The 17,826-nt window shown below is 40.8% G+C and overlaps 1 protein-coding gene across 1 annotated transcript in view; it reads left to right on the top strand.

The window, feature by feature from the left end:
* The window catches only part of OCA2 (OCA2 melanosomal transmembrane protein), a 456,357-nt gene that overhangs the window by 161,110 nt on the left and 277,421 nt on the right, over positions 1–17,826 (top strand). Inside the window, exons 10-13 of the mRNA XM_008706322.1 lie at positions 3,730–3,801; positions 5,216–5,281; positions 15,084–15,140; positions 16,219–16,343. Coding sequence (XP_008704544.1) covers positions 3,730–3,801; positions 5,216–5,281; positions 15,084–15,140; positions 16,219–16,343 — 320 coding nt within the window. The remainder of the gene's footprint in view (positions 1–3,729; positions 3,802–5,215; positions 5,282–15,083; positions 15,141–16,218; positions 16,344–17,826) is intronic.

Genomic DNA, 17,826 nt, shown 5'->3' on the forward strand with positions numbered 1-17,826 from the left:
TCTATTTTTGTGCCAATACCATGGTGTCTTGGTGATCACAGTTTGTAATATAGCTTGAAGTCAGGCAGCGTGATGCCCCAGGCTTTGTTTTTCTTTTTCAACATTCCCTTGGCAATTTGGGGTCTTTTCTGGTCCCATATAGATGTTAGGATTTATTTCAGCTCCTTGAAAAATGCCAGTGGTATTTTAATAGGGATGGCACTGAAATTATAGATTGCTCTGGGCAGCATAGACATTTTAACCATGTTTATTTTTCCAATCCATGAGCATGGAATGTTTTTCCATCTTTTTGTGTCTTTTTCAATTTCTTTCATAAGTGTTCTGTAGTTTCTAGAGTATACATCCTTTACCTCTTTGGTTGGGTTTATTCCTAGGTATCTTATGGTTTTTGGTGCTTTTGTAAATGGATTTGATTCCTTAATTTCCCTTTCTTCAGTTACATTGTTAGTGTAGAGGAAAACAACTGATTTCTGTGCAATGATTTTGTACCCTGCCACATTACTGAATTGCTGTATGAGTTTTAGTAATTTGGAGGTGGAGTCTTTTGGGTTTTCCACATAAAGTATCATGTCATCTGCTAAGAGAGAGAGAGTTTGACTTCTTTGCCAATTTGACTGGCTTTTATTTCTTTTTGTTGTCTGATTGCTGATGTTAGGACTTCTAGTACTATGTTGAACACTAGTGGTGAGAGTGGACATCCCTGTCGTGTTCCTGACCTTAAGGGAAAGCTCTCAGCTTTTCCCCATTCAGAATGATATTTGCTGTGGGCTAATCATTGATGACTTTTATGAAATTGAGGAATGTAACCTCTATCTCTACACTCTGAAGAGTTTTAATCAGGAATGGATGTTGTACTTTGTCAAATGCATTTTCTTCATCAATTGAGAGGATTGCATGGTTCTTGTCTTTTCTTTTATTAATGTGCTCTATCACATTGATTGATTTGCAAATGTTGAACCACCCTTGCATCCCAGGAATAAATCCCACCTGGTCGTGGTGAATAATCCTTTTAATGTACTGTTGGATCCTATTGGCTAGGATCTTGACTATTTGGACATTCATGTTCATCAGAGATATTGGTCTGTAATTCTCCTTTTTGATGGGGTATTTGTCTAGTTTTGGGATCAGAGTACTGTTGGCCTCATAGAATGAGTTTGGAAGTTTTCCTTCTGTTTCTATTTTTTGAAGCAGCTTCAGTAGAATAGGTATGATTTCTTCTTTAGATGTTTGGTGGAGTTCCCCTGGGAAGCCATCTGGCCCTGGACTCTTGTTTTTTGGGAGGTTTTTGATTACTACTGCAATCTCGTTACTGGTTATTGGTCTATTCAGAAAATCTATTTCTTCCTATTTCAGTCTTGGTAGTTTATAAGTTTCCAGGAAGTCATCCATTTCTTCCAGGTTGCTCTGTGTGTTGGGATATAGTTGTTGGTAATAATTTCAAATAATTGTTTCTCTTTCCTTGGTGTTAGTTGTGATCTCTCCCTTTTCATTCATGATTTTATTAATTTGGGTCCTTTCTCTCTTCTTCTGGATAAGTCTGGCTAGTGGTTTATCAATCTTATCAATTCTTTCAAAGAACCAGCTTCTAGTTTCGTTGATCTGTTCTACTGTTTTTCTGGTTTCTATTTCATTGCTCTCTGCTCTAATTATTATTTCTCTTCTCCTGCTTGGTTTTGGTTCTATTTGCTGTTCTTTCTCCAGCTCCTTTAGGTGTAAGGTTACCTTGTGCATTTGGGATTTTTCTAATTTTCTGAGAGAGGCTTGGATGGCTATGTATTTTCCTCTTAGGAGCACCTTTGCAGTGTCCCATAGGTTTTGGACTGAAGTGTTTTGATTCTCATTAGTTTCCATGAATTGTTTAAGTTCTTCTTTAATTTCCTTGTTGACCCAATCATTCTGTAGCAGGATGCTCTTTCTTCCAAGTGTTTGAATTCCTTCCAAATATTTACTTGTGATTGAGTTCCAGTTTCAAGGCATTGTGGTCTGATAATATGCAGGAAATAATCTTAGTCTTTTGGTATTGGCTGAGACCTGATTTGTGACCCAGAATGTAGTCTATTTTGTAGAAAGTACCGTGTGCATTTGAGAAGAATGAGTATTCTGTTCTTTTAGGGTGGAATGTTCAGTGTATATCTATGAAGTCCATGTGGTCCAATGTGTCATTCAAAGCTCTGTTTCTTTGTTGATCTTCTGCTTAGATGATCTGTCCAATGCTGAGAGTGGAGTGTTAAAATCTCCTACTATTAATGTATAATTGTTGATATGATTCTTTATTTTGGTTATTAATTTATTATATAATTGGCTTCTCCCATTTTGGGGCATTGATATTTATAATTGTTAGATTTTCTTATTGGATAGACCCTTTAAGTATGATATAGTGTCCCTCTGCCTCTCTTTTTACAGTCTTTGGTTTAAATTCTAATTTTTCTGATATAAGAATGGCTACCCTAGCTTTCTTTTGAGGTCCGTTGTCATGAAAAATGGTTCTCCATCCCCTCACTTTCAGTCTGGAGGTGTCTTTAGGTTCAAAATGAGTCTCTGCATAATGCATTTTGGGTTCATTCATAACATAGCATGTATCAGTAGTTCCATGTTGTAACATATACTACTTTTTCTTTATCCACTTAGCATGGAGAGACATTTGGAATGTTTCCAGGTTTTGTCTATTTTGAATAGTATTGCTATGAACATTTATGACTTATGTGAATTATTAAAAGATAAATCAAGGCATAGTAAATTTTTAAGAGTTTATTTGGGCAAAAATTGGTTCGAATTGGGCATTGCCAGAATGGGAATGCTTAGGAGTGCTCTACCAACAGGAGCTATGGGAAAGACTTTTACAGGGAAAAGGGAGAAGCATAGCAATGAAATGATTTGATTAGCTACAGCTTATGTGTTTGCCATATTTGGGAAGTTTAGTTGGCTGTTTATGATGAGTTGTCCTTAGATTTTGATTTATTAACCTTGAGGCATTTATTATAGGCTTAGATCTTGGTTTGCTTATGTTGGCTGCTAAGGTGTTAAAGCCACTTTAGTTTAATGGCCTCATTTAATTAACTTAATAGGACATATGCTTTCATTTCTCTTGAGTAAATGCCTAGGAGTGGAATTGCTGGTTCTATGGTAATTTATTGTTTAACTTTTTAAGAAACTGCCGAACTTTTCCCTGATGGCTGCACTATTTTACTTTCCCATCAGCAATGTGGGAGAGTTCGTTTCTCTGAATCCTTGCCTTTCTTCATATTTTGTCTCAGAAATTCCATGTCAGAAAAAGTACTTTCATGATTCAGTGAAAACACTAAAGTCTCAATTAGATAAAGCATTTGGCTATAGACAAATGATGGTTTAATAGCAGTCTCAGTAATTGGGCAGAATTGATTTATGGTGTGGAACTAATTGTCTAGTTGCCTAGGGATCATATGGTAAATAGTCAATGACAATTTACTGCAGGCTTCCTTATAGAACATACTTTAGCCTTCTGCTTCTACTTCTGGGTCATCTAATTATTTAGGAAATGAAATCAGCTTTCTTTGGAAGGTAGACTGGTGCTATTTGTGTGTGTCTCTGGGGTATCCAGACTCTGAAAAGCAAGACCCATGATTTATTTATTTTCTAAATAGATATGGTACAGAATGGCTGACTTTAATGGATACAAATAGCAATATAGGCTTTTGTGTGTTTTAAACTCCTATGGACCATAATGAAATAATTTCCTGTGTTCCTTTCCAGATTGTTCACAGAACCCTGGCAGCCATGTTGGGTTCCCTTGCAGCATTAGCAGCGCTGGCTGTGATTGGAGATGTAAGTTGTAACATTTTGAATCAGTGGCTTACCACTTGATAGGGTATAAGATCCAAAGACAGTCCAGGAATTAGGTGGTAGCTGGTGATTTTCATTCTTTTATATATTATTTCCACATTTCTCCCTCAGGAACCATGCTAGAAGCATGAACTAACAAACCTTTCAAAATTGTTGAGTATTTTTCATTTGACTTTGTCACACACACATTTTTTATTTCCCATTTTAGTTGAGGAAAGGCTCATCATGGTCACTCATTTGGCTTGGGCTATATAGCTGAGTGGTGTTAGAGTTGATTCAGTGCTGTTAGCCTTTGGGAACTAGAGGAGACCATCATGCCTGGAGCAAAGGTGAGAAATGGTGAGGTTGGGGTTCTGTCTTGCAGATACCAGGAGGTCCCTAGAGATGTGTGTTTGGGGGTTGATGACACCCCTCAGTGTCTGTGTGTGGTTGTCTGGCAGGAACATAGGAGTGAATGTAGGGAGGCAGGAGAGGTCAAGCACCCACTGGTGATTGAGGCCTGCCTTTTTTTGTGGAGCAGTACTGGAATTGAACAAGGTGGCAGCACACAGAACTGGATTTGAAAACAACTCTATAGAATTCAGAGGAGTGTTCTGCAAAGCACTACTACAGGACAGTCAACCAAAGCATAATAACTGGTTTAAAAAACTATGTGAAACTATGTGCAGTTATCTATCTATCTATCATCTATCTATCATTTATTTTTTTCTTGGCTAGAGTTGGTATAAACAAATACTAACCCTAAGGGTAAAATGTCCCAGAGTCCTAAAACTTATATATAAACCACTGTTATTTTTATTAACTCTTAAGTAGTAGTATAGTGGTAGTTATTTTATTTTAGAATACATTAATGTGGCACACAGGCTGTGCTGTGGGTAGCTCCCTGCGCCCCTGTGCAATCTTTCCCAACAACCAGAGTCTCAAAGTGCCCTCGCTTCACACTCCATGTTCCCATTTCCCCCATGACTCCAACCTTTCCTACTCTGCAGGGTTGTTAGAAGATGAGGTAAGAGTGGATGGACAACTGGTGAGTAGGACAAGTGTGTTCTACTGGCCATCCTGGCCTCATGCTCCAACACCAAAGAAGGCATATGGGGACCTCACTAACCTCAAGGGTCAATCCTGCAATTCAGGCTATAGTTCTTTATGGAGTTGCCAGGGAAAGGATTTAACAAATTTGCTTTTCTTATAACTAAATGCACAGGCTTGACATTATTATGCCTTGGTCACAAGTGGTTTTCATTGATATACTCTAATTTCAAAGGCAAGGGGATGGTGTGATTTTTGACTCTGGCCCAATGAGTGGGCTTGCCATAAAGACTAGCACATTTTTTATAGCTTATCACTAGGAGGATGATGTCCAAGATTAATTGGGAAATTTGTGCTTTGATTGCAGAGACCCAGCCTTACCCATGTGGTGGAGTGGATTGATTTTGAGACCTTGGCCCTGCTATTTGGCATGGTAATTACAATCCTCCCAGCGGGACAGGGCTCCAAGCCTGCTATAACCCAGCACCTTCTCTTTTGCTGCTACTGCTGATAATCTTTCATTATATTAAAGACATTATACTGCTTGACAATTAGGGCTTGATTAAGAAGTGTTAGTGCAGGTTTAGACAATTTCTCCTGTGGAGGAATGGAATGATTGGTGCTCTGGTTAGTTAGGTGGAGAATTGCTGTCATAGGCCTGTCTGATAGTTAAGTAATATTGCCATTTAAAAAATTTAGTAATTTTTTAAATGGCCTTAAAATATAAAGTTACTGCTCTTAAAATATAAAATGGAATATTCTAAATAAGTGAACCATGTAAGTTTGGTGATTGGAAAAACACCTACAATTACATGGAAAATGGAAGAAATTGTCCCTAAGTAATAGTTTGGGTGTCATAAACTGATTTAACTAGAATAAGTGAAATCTGGTAAGGGCCTGGACAGCAGTGGGAATGCTGCATGTATTCTTGAACAGGACCCACAACAGCTAAGTGGTCTGAAGGAGGGCTTTCCCTTTCTGGACAAAAGACCTACTTTGCATAAAGCATGTTTCCTCATTTTCTTGGTAATGTTTATCCCCCCTGGTACTCGTAACAGAAGGCCATGCTACTCTAGGCTTCAATGGGATCCAAACTAGCTGCCTCCTCTCTGGGTAGAGTGTAAGGAGACAGGGCAATGTTTTGAACTCAGGCTTTAAAGAGAAACTCATAATCCTGTAAAGTATATAGCAGGGACTTGCATCTGGAAAGAAGAAGGAAGACATAGCAGGTGTCTCATAAAATAAGTTAAAAAAAAACCTTAGGGAAGTGTATGTTTACCATTTTGTTAGTATTTGAAACAGTTTGCAAAAACAAAACAAAACAAAACAACAACCTTAAACGGATGGTATATTAGTTTGCTGCGGCTGCCATAATAAAGTACCACAGACTGGTGTCTTCAAAACAGAAATTTATTTCCTCACACATCTGGAGGCTGGATTTCTGAGACCAAGGTGTCAGCAGGTTTGGTTCCTTCTGAGGCATCTGCTTGACTTGTGGATGACGTGCTTCCCCGGTATCGTCATCTGGTCTTCCCTCTGTACGTGTCTCTGTGTTCATCTCCGCTTCTTATAAGAATGCTAGTCATTCTGGGCCTCACTTTAACTTATTTTGAGGTAGGATTTCACCATAGGAATTTTTTGGGAAAGTGGCACAATTGAGCCCATAATAAATGGTTTAATTTTTTCTTATTTGAAGTCAGTTCAGCAAGATTCTAGAACTTTGGAAGTGTAAAGATAGTCTATATCCAGGCCCCTGCCTTTTATTCTTTATTTCATGGCAGTCAGCCTCCTATGGGGCTACTTACCCCAATCCCTGAGTCTCAGTCTCTTCTGGGTAGTTTTGGCAGCAAATGTGTGGGCCAGCTTCCCCACAATGATGGAAGACCACAGAGCTCCTACCCATTCAATTCAGTTCATGTGAAACATCTATTGGTGAGTGAAGCACCACATTCTACAGACAGCAAAAGGTGGAGGTGGCCATTTGGGTTAGGATGAACATCAATGGCCACAATATATGAGATAGATATTTCTATTGATTCTTCCAATAATGAGCATGGAATATTTTTCCATCTTTTTGTGTCTTCTTCAATGTCTTTCAAGAGTGATTTGTAGTTTCTAGAATATAGGTCCTTTACATCTCTGGTTAAGTTAATTCCGAGATAACGTATGATTTTTTGGTGCTATTGTAAATGGAATGGATTCCCTAATTTCTCTTTCCTCAGTCTCATTGTTTGTGTATAGAAATGCAACTGATTTCTGAGCATTGATTTTGTATCCCGCCACATTACTGAATTGCTCTATAACTTCTAGTAGTTTGGGGGTGGAGTCTTTTGGGTTTTCTATATAGAGTATCATGTCATCTGCAAAGAGAGACATTTTGACCTCTTCTTTGCTGATTTAGATACCTTGTATCCCTTTTTGTTGTCTGATTGCTGTTGCAAGGACTTCTCGTACTATGTTGAATAATAATGGCGAGAGTGGGCATCCTTTTTGTGTTCCTGATCTTAAGGGAAAGGCTTCCAGCTTTTCCCCATTGAGAATGATACTTGCTGTAGGTTTTTCATAGATGGTTTTTATGAGATTGTGCACTGGGGTGTTACATGCAGCTAATGAATCATGGAACTTTACATCAAAAACCAGGGATGGGAGGAGTTAAGATGGCGGAGGGAGGAGTTAAGATGGCGGAGGAGTAGGGGACGCCTTTTTTAGCCGGTCTCCGCTGGATAGGCACCAGACCAGCCTAAACAACCATGGAATCAGCCAGAGATGCAGGAAGATACATCTGGATCTCTACAAATGAACATCTCCAGTGCTGAGTATTGAGGTATGAAGCGGGGAGCCGTGAAACCACGCACAGATATCGGAAGATAAACGGAAGGGAGAGGGAGCTGCTGCGTTCGGGTGCGGGGAAGCAGTAGCCACCTGCACGGGGGAGCGGGCGGGCTTGCGGACCGGCACCCGGGAGAGAGCGGACTGAGACCGTGAGCTGGGAGTGCGCGCCACTAGGCATCTCGCAGAACTCCGGAATCCCGGTGCGCTCACTGGATCCAGACTGAGACCGGGAGCTCCGGGAGTGCGCTCGGGCGGCTGGCGGCTGGTGGTGTTAGAAACACAAAGGACAGAGACGCGCCGGCCCTGGAAGTGAGGGCAGGGACGCTGGGTGTGGGGCGCACATCCCCGGACGCTGCAGGGTTGAGCAGCACCAACAGTAACAGGGTTAAAGTGGCCAGAACATCAGTGGAGAACGGGCCGCAATCTCTCTGTTCTGTGACAGAGGCTGAAATTCGGCCGCTGCTGCTCTGACACTCAGAAGAGGCACAGCAAACCGCCAGGGAAAGCCGCCAGAGAACAAAAGCCTGGAAATACCGGCTCAGAGAGTGCCCATCCCCACACCCCCTGGCAGGGGACTCGGAGACTCTACCCAAACAGGGTTGCCTGAGTATCGATGCGGCAGGCCCCTCCCCCAGAAGGCAGGCTGAAAAATCCAGAAGCCCAAAGCCCGGGGCGCCTGGGTGGCACAGTCATTGAGCGCCTGTCTTTGGCTTAGGGCGTGATCCCGGCGTTCTGGAAAGGAGTCCCTCATCGGGCTCCTCCGCTGGGAGCCTGCTTCTTCCTCTCCCACTCCCCTGCTTCTGTTCCCTCTCTCGCTGGTTGGCTCTCTGCCACATATATAAATAAATAAAATCTTTAAAGAAGAAGCCCACATCCCTAAGATTCCCTATAAAACAAGGGGCACGGCCTGGGACCCAGTCAATAATTTGGGCTCTGGACAACCCCGCAACCTCTCATCATCAGAATGACAAGAAGGAGAAGCCCCCCCCCAGCAAAGAAAAGACAGTGAGTCTGTGGCCTCTGCCACAGAAATAATGGATATGGATGTAACTAAATTATCAGAAATGGAATTCAGAGTAATGATGGTCAAAATGATGAGTAGAATTGAAAAAAGTATTAACGAAAAGGTTACTGAGAATATAGAATCCCTAAGGACAGAAATGAGAGCGAATCTGACAGAAATTAAAAATTCTATGAGCCAAATGCAGGCAAAACTAGAGGCTCTGACGGCCAGGGTCACCGAAAGAGAGGAACGTATTAGTGAATTGGAATATGGGTTAATAGAGGAAAAAACAAAAATAGAAGCTGGTCTTAAAAAAATCCACGCCCACAAATGTAGGTTATGGGAGATTACTGACTCATTGAAACGATCCAATGTCAGAATCCTCGGCATCCCCGAGGGGGTGGAGGAAAAGAGGTCTAGAAGAGATATTTGAACAAATTGTAGATGAAAACTTCCCTAATCTAGCAAGGGAAACAAACATTCATGTCCAAGAGGCAGAGAGGACCCCTCCCAAGCTCAACCACGACAAACCTACACCACATCACGTCATAGTGCAATTCGCAAATATTAGATGCAAGGATACAGTATTGAAAGCGGCCAGGGCAAAGAAATTTCTCACGTACCAAGGCAAAGGCATAAGAATTACGTCAGACCTGTCTACACAGACCTGGAATGAGAGAAACGGTTGGGGGGGCATTTTTAAAGCTCTTTCAGAGAAAAACATGCAGCCAAGGATCCTTTATCCAGCAAGACTGTCATTCAGAATTGATGGAGAAATAAAGACGTTCCAGAATCGCCAGTCATTAACCAATTTCGTAACCACGAAACCAGCCCTACAGGAGATATTAAGGGGGGTTCTATAAAGGTAAAAAGGCCCCAAGAGTGCTACAGAACAGAAAGTCACAACCAATACAAACAAAGACTTTACTGGCAACATGGCATCATTAAAATTCTATCTCTCAGTTCTTAGTATCAATGTAAATGGTTTAAAAGCTCCCATAAAACACCACAGGGTTGCAGATTGGATAAAAAGAAATGACCCATCCATTTGCTGTCTACAAGAGACTCATTTCGAACCCAAAGATGCATTCAGACTGAGAGTAAGGGGATGGAGTACCATCTTTCACGCAAATGGACCTCAAAAGAAAGCTGGGGTAGCAATTCTCATATCAGACACATTGGATTTTAAACTAGAGACTATAGTTAGAGACGCAGAAGGGCACTATATTATTCTTAAAGGAAGTATTCAATAAGTGGATATGACAATTATAAATATATATATGCCCCCAACAGGGGAGCAGCAAGATACACAAGCCAACTCTTAACCAGAATAAAGAGACATATAGATAAAAATACATTAATAGTAGGGGACCTCAACATTCCACTATTAGAAATAGACAGAACACCCTGGCAAAAACTAAGCAAAGAATCAAAGGCTTTGAATGCCATACTCGATGAGTTGGACCTCATAGATATATATAGAACACTACACCCCAGAACCAAAGAATACTCATTCTATTCTAATGCCCATGGAACATTCTCAAGAATAGATCATGTTCTGGGACACAAAACAGGTCTCAACCGAAACCAAAAGATTGAAATTATCCCCTGCATATTCTCAGACCACAACGCTCTGAAATTGGAGCTCAACCACAAGGAAAAATTTGGAAGAAACTCAAACACTTGGAGACTAAGAACCATCCTGCTCAGGAATGACTTGATAAATCAGGAAATCAAAAATCAATTTAAACAATTTATGGAGACCAACGAGAATGAAAACACAATGGTCCAAAACCTGTGGGATACTGCAAAGGCAGTCCTAAGGGGGAAATACATAGCCATCCAAGCCTCACTCAAAAGAATAGAAAAATCTAAAATGCAGTTTTTATATTCTCACCTCAAGAAGCTGGAACAGCAACAGAGGGACAGGCATAATCCATGCATGAGGAAGCAGTTGACCAAAATTAGAGCTGAAATCAATCAAGCAGAAACCAGAAGTACAGTAGAGCAGATCAACAGGACTAGAAGCTGGTTCTTTGAGAGAATCAATAAAATTGACAGACCACTGGCAAGACTTATCCAAGAGAAAAGAGAAAGGACCCAAATTATTAAAATTATGAATGAAAAAGGAGAGGTCACGACCAACACCAATGAAATTGGAAGGATTATTAGAAACTATTATCAACAGCTATATGCCAAAAAACTAAGCAATCTGGAAGAGATGGAGGCCTTCCTGGAAACCTATAAACTACCAAGACTGAAACAGGAAGAAATTGATTTCTTAAACAGGCCAATTAATTATGAAGAGATTGAGTCAGTGATAAACAACCTTCCAAATAACAAAACTCCAGGCCCGGACGGTTTTCCTGGGGAATTCTACCAAACATTCAAAGAAGAAATAATACCTATTCTCCTAAAGCTATTTCAAAAAATAGAAACAGAAGGAAAGCTACCAAACTCATTCTATGAGGCCAATATTACCTTGATCCCCAAACCAGGCAAAGACCCCATCAAAAAGGAGAATTACAGACCGATTTCCCTAATGAATATGGATGCCAAAATCCTCAACAAGATCCTTGCTAATAGAATCCAACAGTACATTAAAAGGATTATCCATCATGACCAAGTGGGATTCATACCTGGGATGCAAGCGTGGTTCAACATTCGCAAATCGATCAATGTGATACATCATATCACAAGAAAAGACTCAGGAACCATATGATCCTCTCAATTGATGCAGAAAAAGCATTTGACAAAATACAGCATCCTTTCCTGATTAAAACCCTTCAGAGTGTAGGAATAGAGGGTACATTTCTCAATCTCATAAAAGCCATCTATGAAAAGCCTACAGCAAATATTATTCTCAATGGGGAAAAGCTGGAAGCCTTTCCCTTAAGATCAGGAACACGACTAGGATGCCCACTCTCGCCACTATTATTCAACATAGTACTAGAAGTCCTTGCAACAGCAATCAGACAACAAAAAGGGATCAAAGGTATTCAAATCCGCAGAGAGGAAGTCAAAATGTCTCTCTTTGCAGATGACATGATACTCTATATGGAAAACCCAAAAGAATCCACTCCCCAACTATTAGAAGTTATAGAGCAATTCAGTAACGTGGTGGGATACAAAATCAATGCTCAGAAATCAGTTGCATTTCTATACACGAACAATGAGACTGAAGAAAGAGAAATTAGGGAATCCATCCCATTTACAATAGCACCAAAAACCATACGTTACCTTGGAATTAACTTAACCAGAGACGTAAAAGGACCTATATTCTAGAAACTATAAATCACTCTTGAAAGACATTGAGGAAGACATAAAAAGATGGAAAAATATTCCATGCTCATGGATCGGAAGAATTAACATAGTTAAAATGTCCATGCTACTCAGAGCAATCTACACTTTCAATGATATCCCGATCAAAATACCGAGGGCATTTTTCAAAGAACTGGAGCAAATAGTCCTTAAATTTGTATGGAAACCGAAAAGACCCCGAATCGCCAAGGAACTGTTGAAAAGGAAAAACAAAGCTGGGGGCATCACAATGCCGGATTTCGAGCTGTACTACAAAGCTGTGATCACAAAGACAGCATGGTACTGGCACAAAAACAGACACATAGACCAATGGAACAGAATAGAGAACCCAGAAATGGACCCTCGGCTCTTTGGGCAACTAATATTTGATAAAACAGGAAAAAACATCCGGTGGAAAGAAGACAGTCTCTTCAATCAATGGTGCTGGGAAAATTGGACAGCTACATGCAAAAGAATGAAACTTGACTGCTCTCTCACATCATACACAAAAATAAACTCCAAATGGATGAAAGACCTCGATGTGAGACAGGAATCCATCAAAATTCTAGAGGAGAACATAGGCAGCAACATCTACGACATCGGCCAAAGCAACCTTTTTCATGACACATCCCCAAAGGCAAGAGAAACAAAAGATAAAATGAACTTATGGGACTTCATCAAGATAAAAAGCTTCTGCACAGCCAAGGAAACAGTCAAAAAAACTGAGAGGCAGCCCTCGGAATGGGAGAATATATTTGCAAATGACACTACAGATAAAGGACTGGTATCCAAGATCTACAAAGAACTTCTCAAACTCAATACACGAGAAACAAATAAACAAATCAAAAAATGGGCAGAAGATATGAACAGACACTTTTCCAATGAAGACATACAAATGGCTAACAGACACATGAAAAAATGTTCAAAATCATTAGCCATCAGGGAAATTCAAATCAAAACCACACTGAGATACCACCTTACGCCAGTTAGAATGGCAACAATAGACAAGGCAAGAAACAACAATTGTTGGAGAGGATGTGGAGAAAGGGGATCCCTCCTACATTGTTGGTGGGAATGCACGTTGGTACAGCCACTCTGGAAAACAGTGTGGAGGTCCCTTAAAAAGTTAAAAATTGAGCTACCCTATGATCCAGCCATTGCACTACTGGGTGTTTACCCCAAAGATACAGATGTAGTGAAGTAAGGGCCATATGCACCCAATGTTCATAGGAGCAATGTCCACAATAGCTAAATCGTGGAAGGAGCCGAGATGCCCTTCAACAGATGACTGGATTAAGAAGTTGTGGTCCATATATACAATGGAATATTACTCAGCTATCAGAAAGAACGAATTCTCAACATTTGCTGCAACATGGACGGCACTGGAGGAGATAATGCTAAGTGAAATAAGTCAAGCAGAGAAAGACAACTATCCTATGATTTCTCTCATCTATGGAACATAAGAACTAGGATGATCGGTAGGGGAAGAAAGGGATAAAGAAAGGGGGGGTAATCAGAAGGGGGAATGAAACATGAGAGACTATGGACTATGAGAAACAAACTGAGGGCCTCAGAGGGGAGGGGGTGGGGGAATGGGATAGGCCGGTGATGGGTAGTAAGGAGGGCACGTATTGCATGGAGCACTGGGTGTTATATGCAACTAATGAATCATCGAGCTTTACATCGGAAACCGGGGATGTACTGTATGGTGACTAACATAGTATAATAAAAAATCATTTAAAAAAATTTAAAAAAATGAAAGTAAAGTTCAGGAACAATGAAAAAAAAAACCAAGGATGTACTGTATGGTGACTAATATAATATAATAAAAAATATTATTATAATAAAAAAATAAAATAAAAATTGGAATTAGAAACTGAAATAAATAAAAACAGCTCTGTTTAAAAAAAAGATATTTGTATTGAGTCTAAACTGATTGTTGGAAATTTTCTTTTTGTGCATTATATTTGAAAGACAGTATTGGGCCTACTATTTTCTATGTACTTTAATTTACATAATTTTTTTTAATTTTTACAACAGCCTTAGAAGGAATAAAACATTTAGAGGTGAGATGAGAAAGCCGAAATACAGAGGATTAAATAATTTTGTTTGTACAAGGTTAAACTACTTCTACGTGGTAGAATTAGTACTTGAACCTGCATCTTCTTGCTCCAAGTTCAATACATTGGTATATTGCCATCTTAGGAGATAGAATAAAGAATCTTCCAGAACGTTCAGGCTGGTTGAAATGTCTGGTTGATTAGATTTGGGATAAATGGGACATTACTTTTTGTTACTGTCTCTATGTCATCACTAGGAAGAAGCACAAGTTCTGGATTCATGTAGAACCCAGAGAATAATCATTTCAATGTAACTGCTCTTATTTGTGTGTCTTGATCAAATTGGTGATGAAAATCTGTTTCATTATTTTAGGAAACAAAATTTAACCCAGTCAAAAAATCTTAAAATGTTTAATTGTTGCTTTTGTGGACGTGTAGGTACAGAAGGCCACATTCTGGCTTATTTATTTTCCTGCTTCTAGCTTTGTGACTGTGAGCAAGTCATCTCCCTTCTCTGCCCCCTGGTTTCCTGGTCTATAACAGAGTAATGACAGGCACCCTGGTGGCTCAGTTGGTTGAAAGTCCAACTCTTGGTTTTGGCTCGGGTCATGGTCTCAGGATCATGGGATTGGACCCTGCATCAGGCTCCATGCTTAGCACAGAGTCTGCTTGTCCCTCTCCCTCTGCTCCTCTCCCTGATCTCACTCTTTCTGTCTAACATAAATAAATAAAATCTTAAAAAAAAAAACAGAGAGTAATGATAATACCTGATATTTGTTGTGAAGATTAGGTGGCATGATAATGTACCTTGGGTACATATCCCTGGACAAAAATTTTGAGGTGCAAACCTGCTAACAAGAGGCTCCATTCAGGAAGTTCGTAAGTAGACTACACTCAGCAAGAGAGCAAGAAGCTTGATGAAGTGGTGGCTTTCATGCAGAGGCCAGAGCTGAGATTTGTAACTGATTACTCTGATGTCCTTTCAGGATGGTGCACTGCTAAAAGTTTCTTCTTACCTCCTTGTTCTGTTTTCCCCACAGATGATCTTGGTAGCCATATTTTCAGAAACTGGATTTTTTGATTATTGTGCTGTAAAGGTAGGTTTGATGTGGCATTTAATATTTATGCATTAATTAATTAATTAATTTTTTACCATGACATATTCAGTTAATAAAGCTACCATTTAAAGTAAATATTTTAAAGTTCCATTCTCCTTTTCAAAATCACAGCTGTAAGGTTGGATACAGTTGCTGTGTAGGGTTAGATGGCTCTGAGCAACACTTTCCTCTTCTCAGTAAACTGGAGAAGGAGATCAAGGAAAAGAGTATTTGAGCTGACTGTGTAACATTAGTTAAATTGACAAGTTGAAAGCTACATATCAAATATTGTTTTGCATTTTAGAGCATCTAAATATTTCAAGTCATCAGCTTCTGGTTACTTGCTTTTTGGTGAAATAATTTCAGTGATTACTTTCTAATGATTGAACATATAAACATTCACTTTTATAACTGGAATCCTGGGGAATCCACCAGCAAGTTCTGGCAGCCAGACTGCACACTGGTGCTATCACTCAGGGTTGGTGAGAGGAGATCTTGCCATGCTCTGCTAATGCAAAGGCTAATGTTGTGCTTGATATTTTTTTCTTTTCTGGAACTGGAAAGTTCTTTTAAAAGATTATTTATTTATCAAAGCCTTTTGCAAACTCTGAATGATAGAACTGTGCTATGATTTTTGCCATCTTTGTGTACCATCTTGCACCTTTAAATATCTGGTCTCCTCCTCCCAATATTGGTACTAAAAGTCCCTAAGATCTAAGTTGCCAACAGTCAGCCGGCTCAAGGGTCATAGCCCAGTCTGTCCAACCAAAAGGAGATTGTCAAATACTGGATAATGTTAAAGGTATAGAGGGCCATAACGTTGTAATCAGTGAACCATCATATGGCACTGTGAGAAAGGGAATCAGAGGGAAGGAACATAGGTCAACGTGGATTCAGAATGGCCAGGTACAAGATATCACTTCCTCATCTTAGCAAATTTAGGAATTCATGGGTCTAAGTTTTAACCACCATGCAGTGTTTTTTTGGACCCCTAGTTCTTAGAATCTCTAATGAAAAGTCACATTTATTCTTCAACCCCACTGATCCTGGCTTGTTTCTTTCTGTGTGTGCATCTCAGACATACCGACTGTCTAGGGGAAGAGTGTGGGCCATGATCATCATGTTGTGTCTCATTGCTGCTGTCCTGTCTGCCTTCCTGGACAATGTCACCACATTGTTGCTTTTTACTCCTGTGACCATAAGGTATGCAGAGTGGCCCTGCGTGGGCATTAGGCCAGACTCATGGTGGTGTGTTCTCACTGCTCAATCTAGTCCCCCTTTCCCTTTGCTGGTGTGCCCAGGTCTAGCCTGTGCATCCCTTGGGACTGTGGTGCTGAGTGTTCTTTGCTAAGGCTATGGTTTTGGCTGTAGCTGTGGTTGTGACAGCAGAAGTGGTGGCCACAGAAACACCTGTGGGAGTCAGAAGACTCAGGTTTTGCTGTCCAGGGGTCGGGGACAGACTGTTAGGTGCCAGAAGTTCTTGTCCATTGGGCTGGTCACACATGTGACAGAGCAGTGTGGGAGCTCCTGCCATGTGGGCAGGAGCATGTAGCCAGGGGCTGGGGAAGGTGGGGCACCTGTCTTGCTCTCACCAGGATCCTTGAAGGGTTGCAGGACCTGGCCTGACAGGCTTTGCCGAGTAATTTTGGGAAAGAGAGATTCAGTTTGATTCCCCATTTCATTCCTTTTAATTTCATCCACTTCATTAATTAGACATTTATTGAGCATCGGAGGCCATTTGCCCTGAATCTTCTGAAGCTTGAGCTTCAGACCCAGTCATTATGCAGGCTCCTTGCAAGGCCATCGGCCTATACTTTTATCATATTTGTTTTTTTAAAGATTTTATTTATTTGAGAGAGAGAGCACAAGTGGGGAGGGGGGCAGAGGGAACTCTGTCCTGAGCATGGAGCCCAACTTGGGGCTTGATCTCACGACCCTGAGACCATGACCTGAGCCGAAATCAGGAGTTGGATGCTCAACCGATGAGGCACCCAGGTATCCCATTTTATCCATACTTAATGTTCTTTATTTTGAAGATGGTTCCCCAGCATATCATGGTCTTTCCCTGCTTAGACCGATGATGTTCTGGTATTTGGCTGGTCCTAGGGAAACAGGTACCCCCTGGGAGTTCAGGGCAGGAAGCTACATAATGAAAATCCCCAGACAAGTCACTTTAGCTATACTTATCTGTGTTGTACCATCAAAGGGACTAACCCAAGCTACTGTTTTGAGGATTTTGCTGGACAAGAGACCCTCCTGGACTTGAAGCATGAGACAGCAAATTCACAGTGATCAATGAGGGGCTACTTCCAGGGCTCAGGACTAACTCTAGGTGATGCCTTTGGCATTTGAAGAATGGTGACTCTCAGAGGTGGAGTGAATTGGAACAGGTGGGAGGGATTTGGGGAGAGGGGCAGGAAGGGTAGAGAGGAGCAGAGAGCAGGAAGCGTCCCCATGGGTGCAGCTTACCGTGTAGAGAGTTGGTCTCTTGTCCAAGCTCCTATAAACTTGGCTACTTTTCACTCCCTGCATGTAGGCAGGAATTTGGGGTGAGGGACAATGGACTCAGGCTTCCTGTGAGGGGAGTGTAACACCTCCTAGTATGTGGGGTTCTTCTGAGGGCAAATGAAGGCTGGAACAAATGTGTTTCAAGGGTGCTGTAAACTGTAACATGTACTACTAATGG

The sequence above is a fragment of the Ursus maritimus genome, unplaced genomic scaffold, assembly GCF_017311325.1.
Source record: "Ursus maritimus isolate PB19 unplaced genomic scaffold, ASM1731132v1 scaffold_27, whole genome shotgun sequence".
In the NCBI taxonomy this organism is placed as follows: domain Eukaryota; kingdom Metazoa; phylum Chordata; class Mammalia; order Carnivora; family Ursidae; genus Ursus; species Ursus maritimus.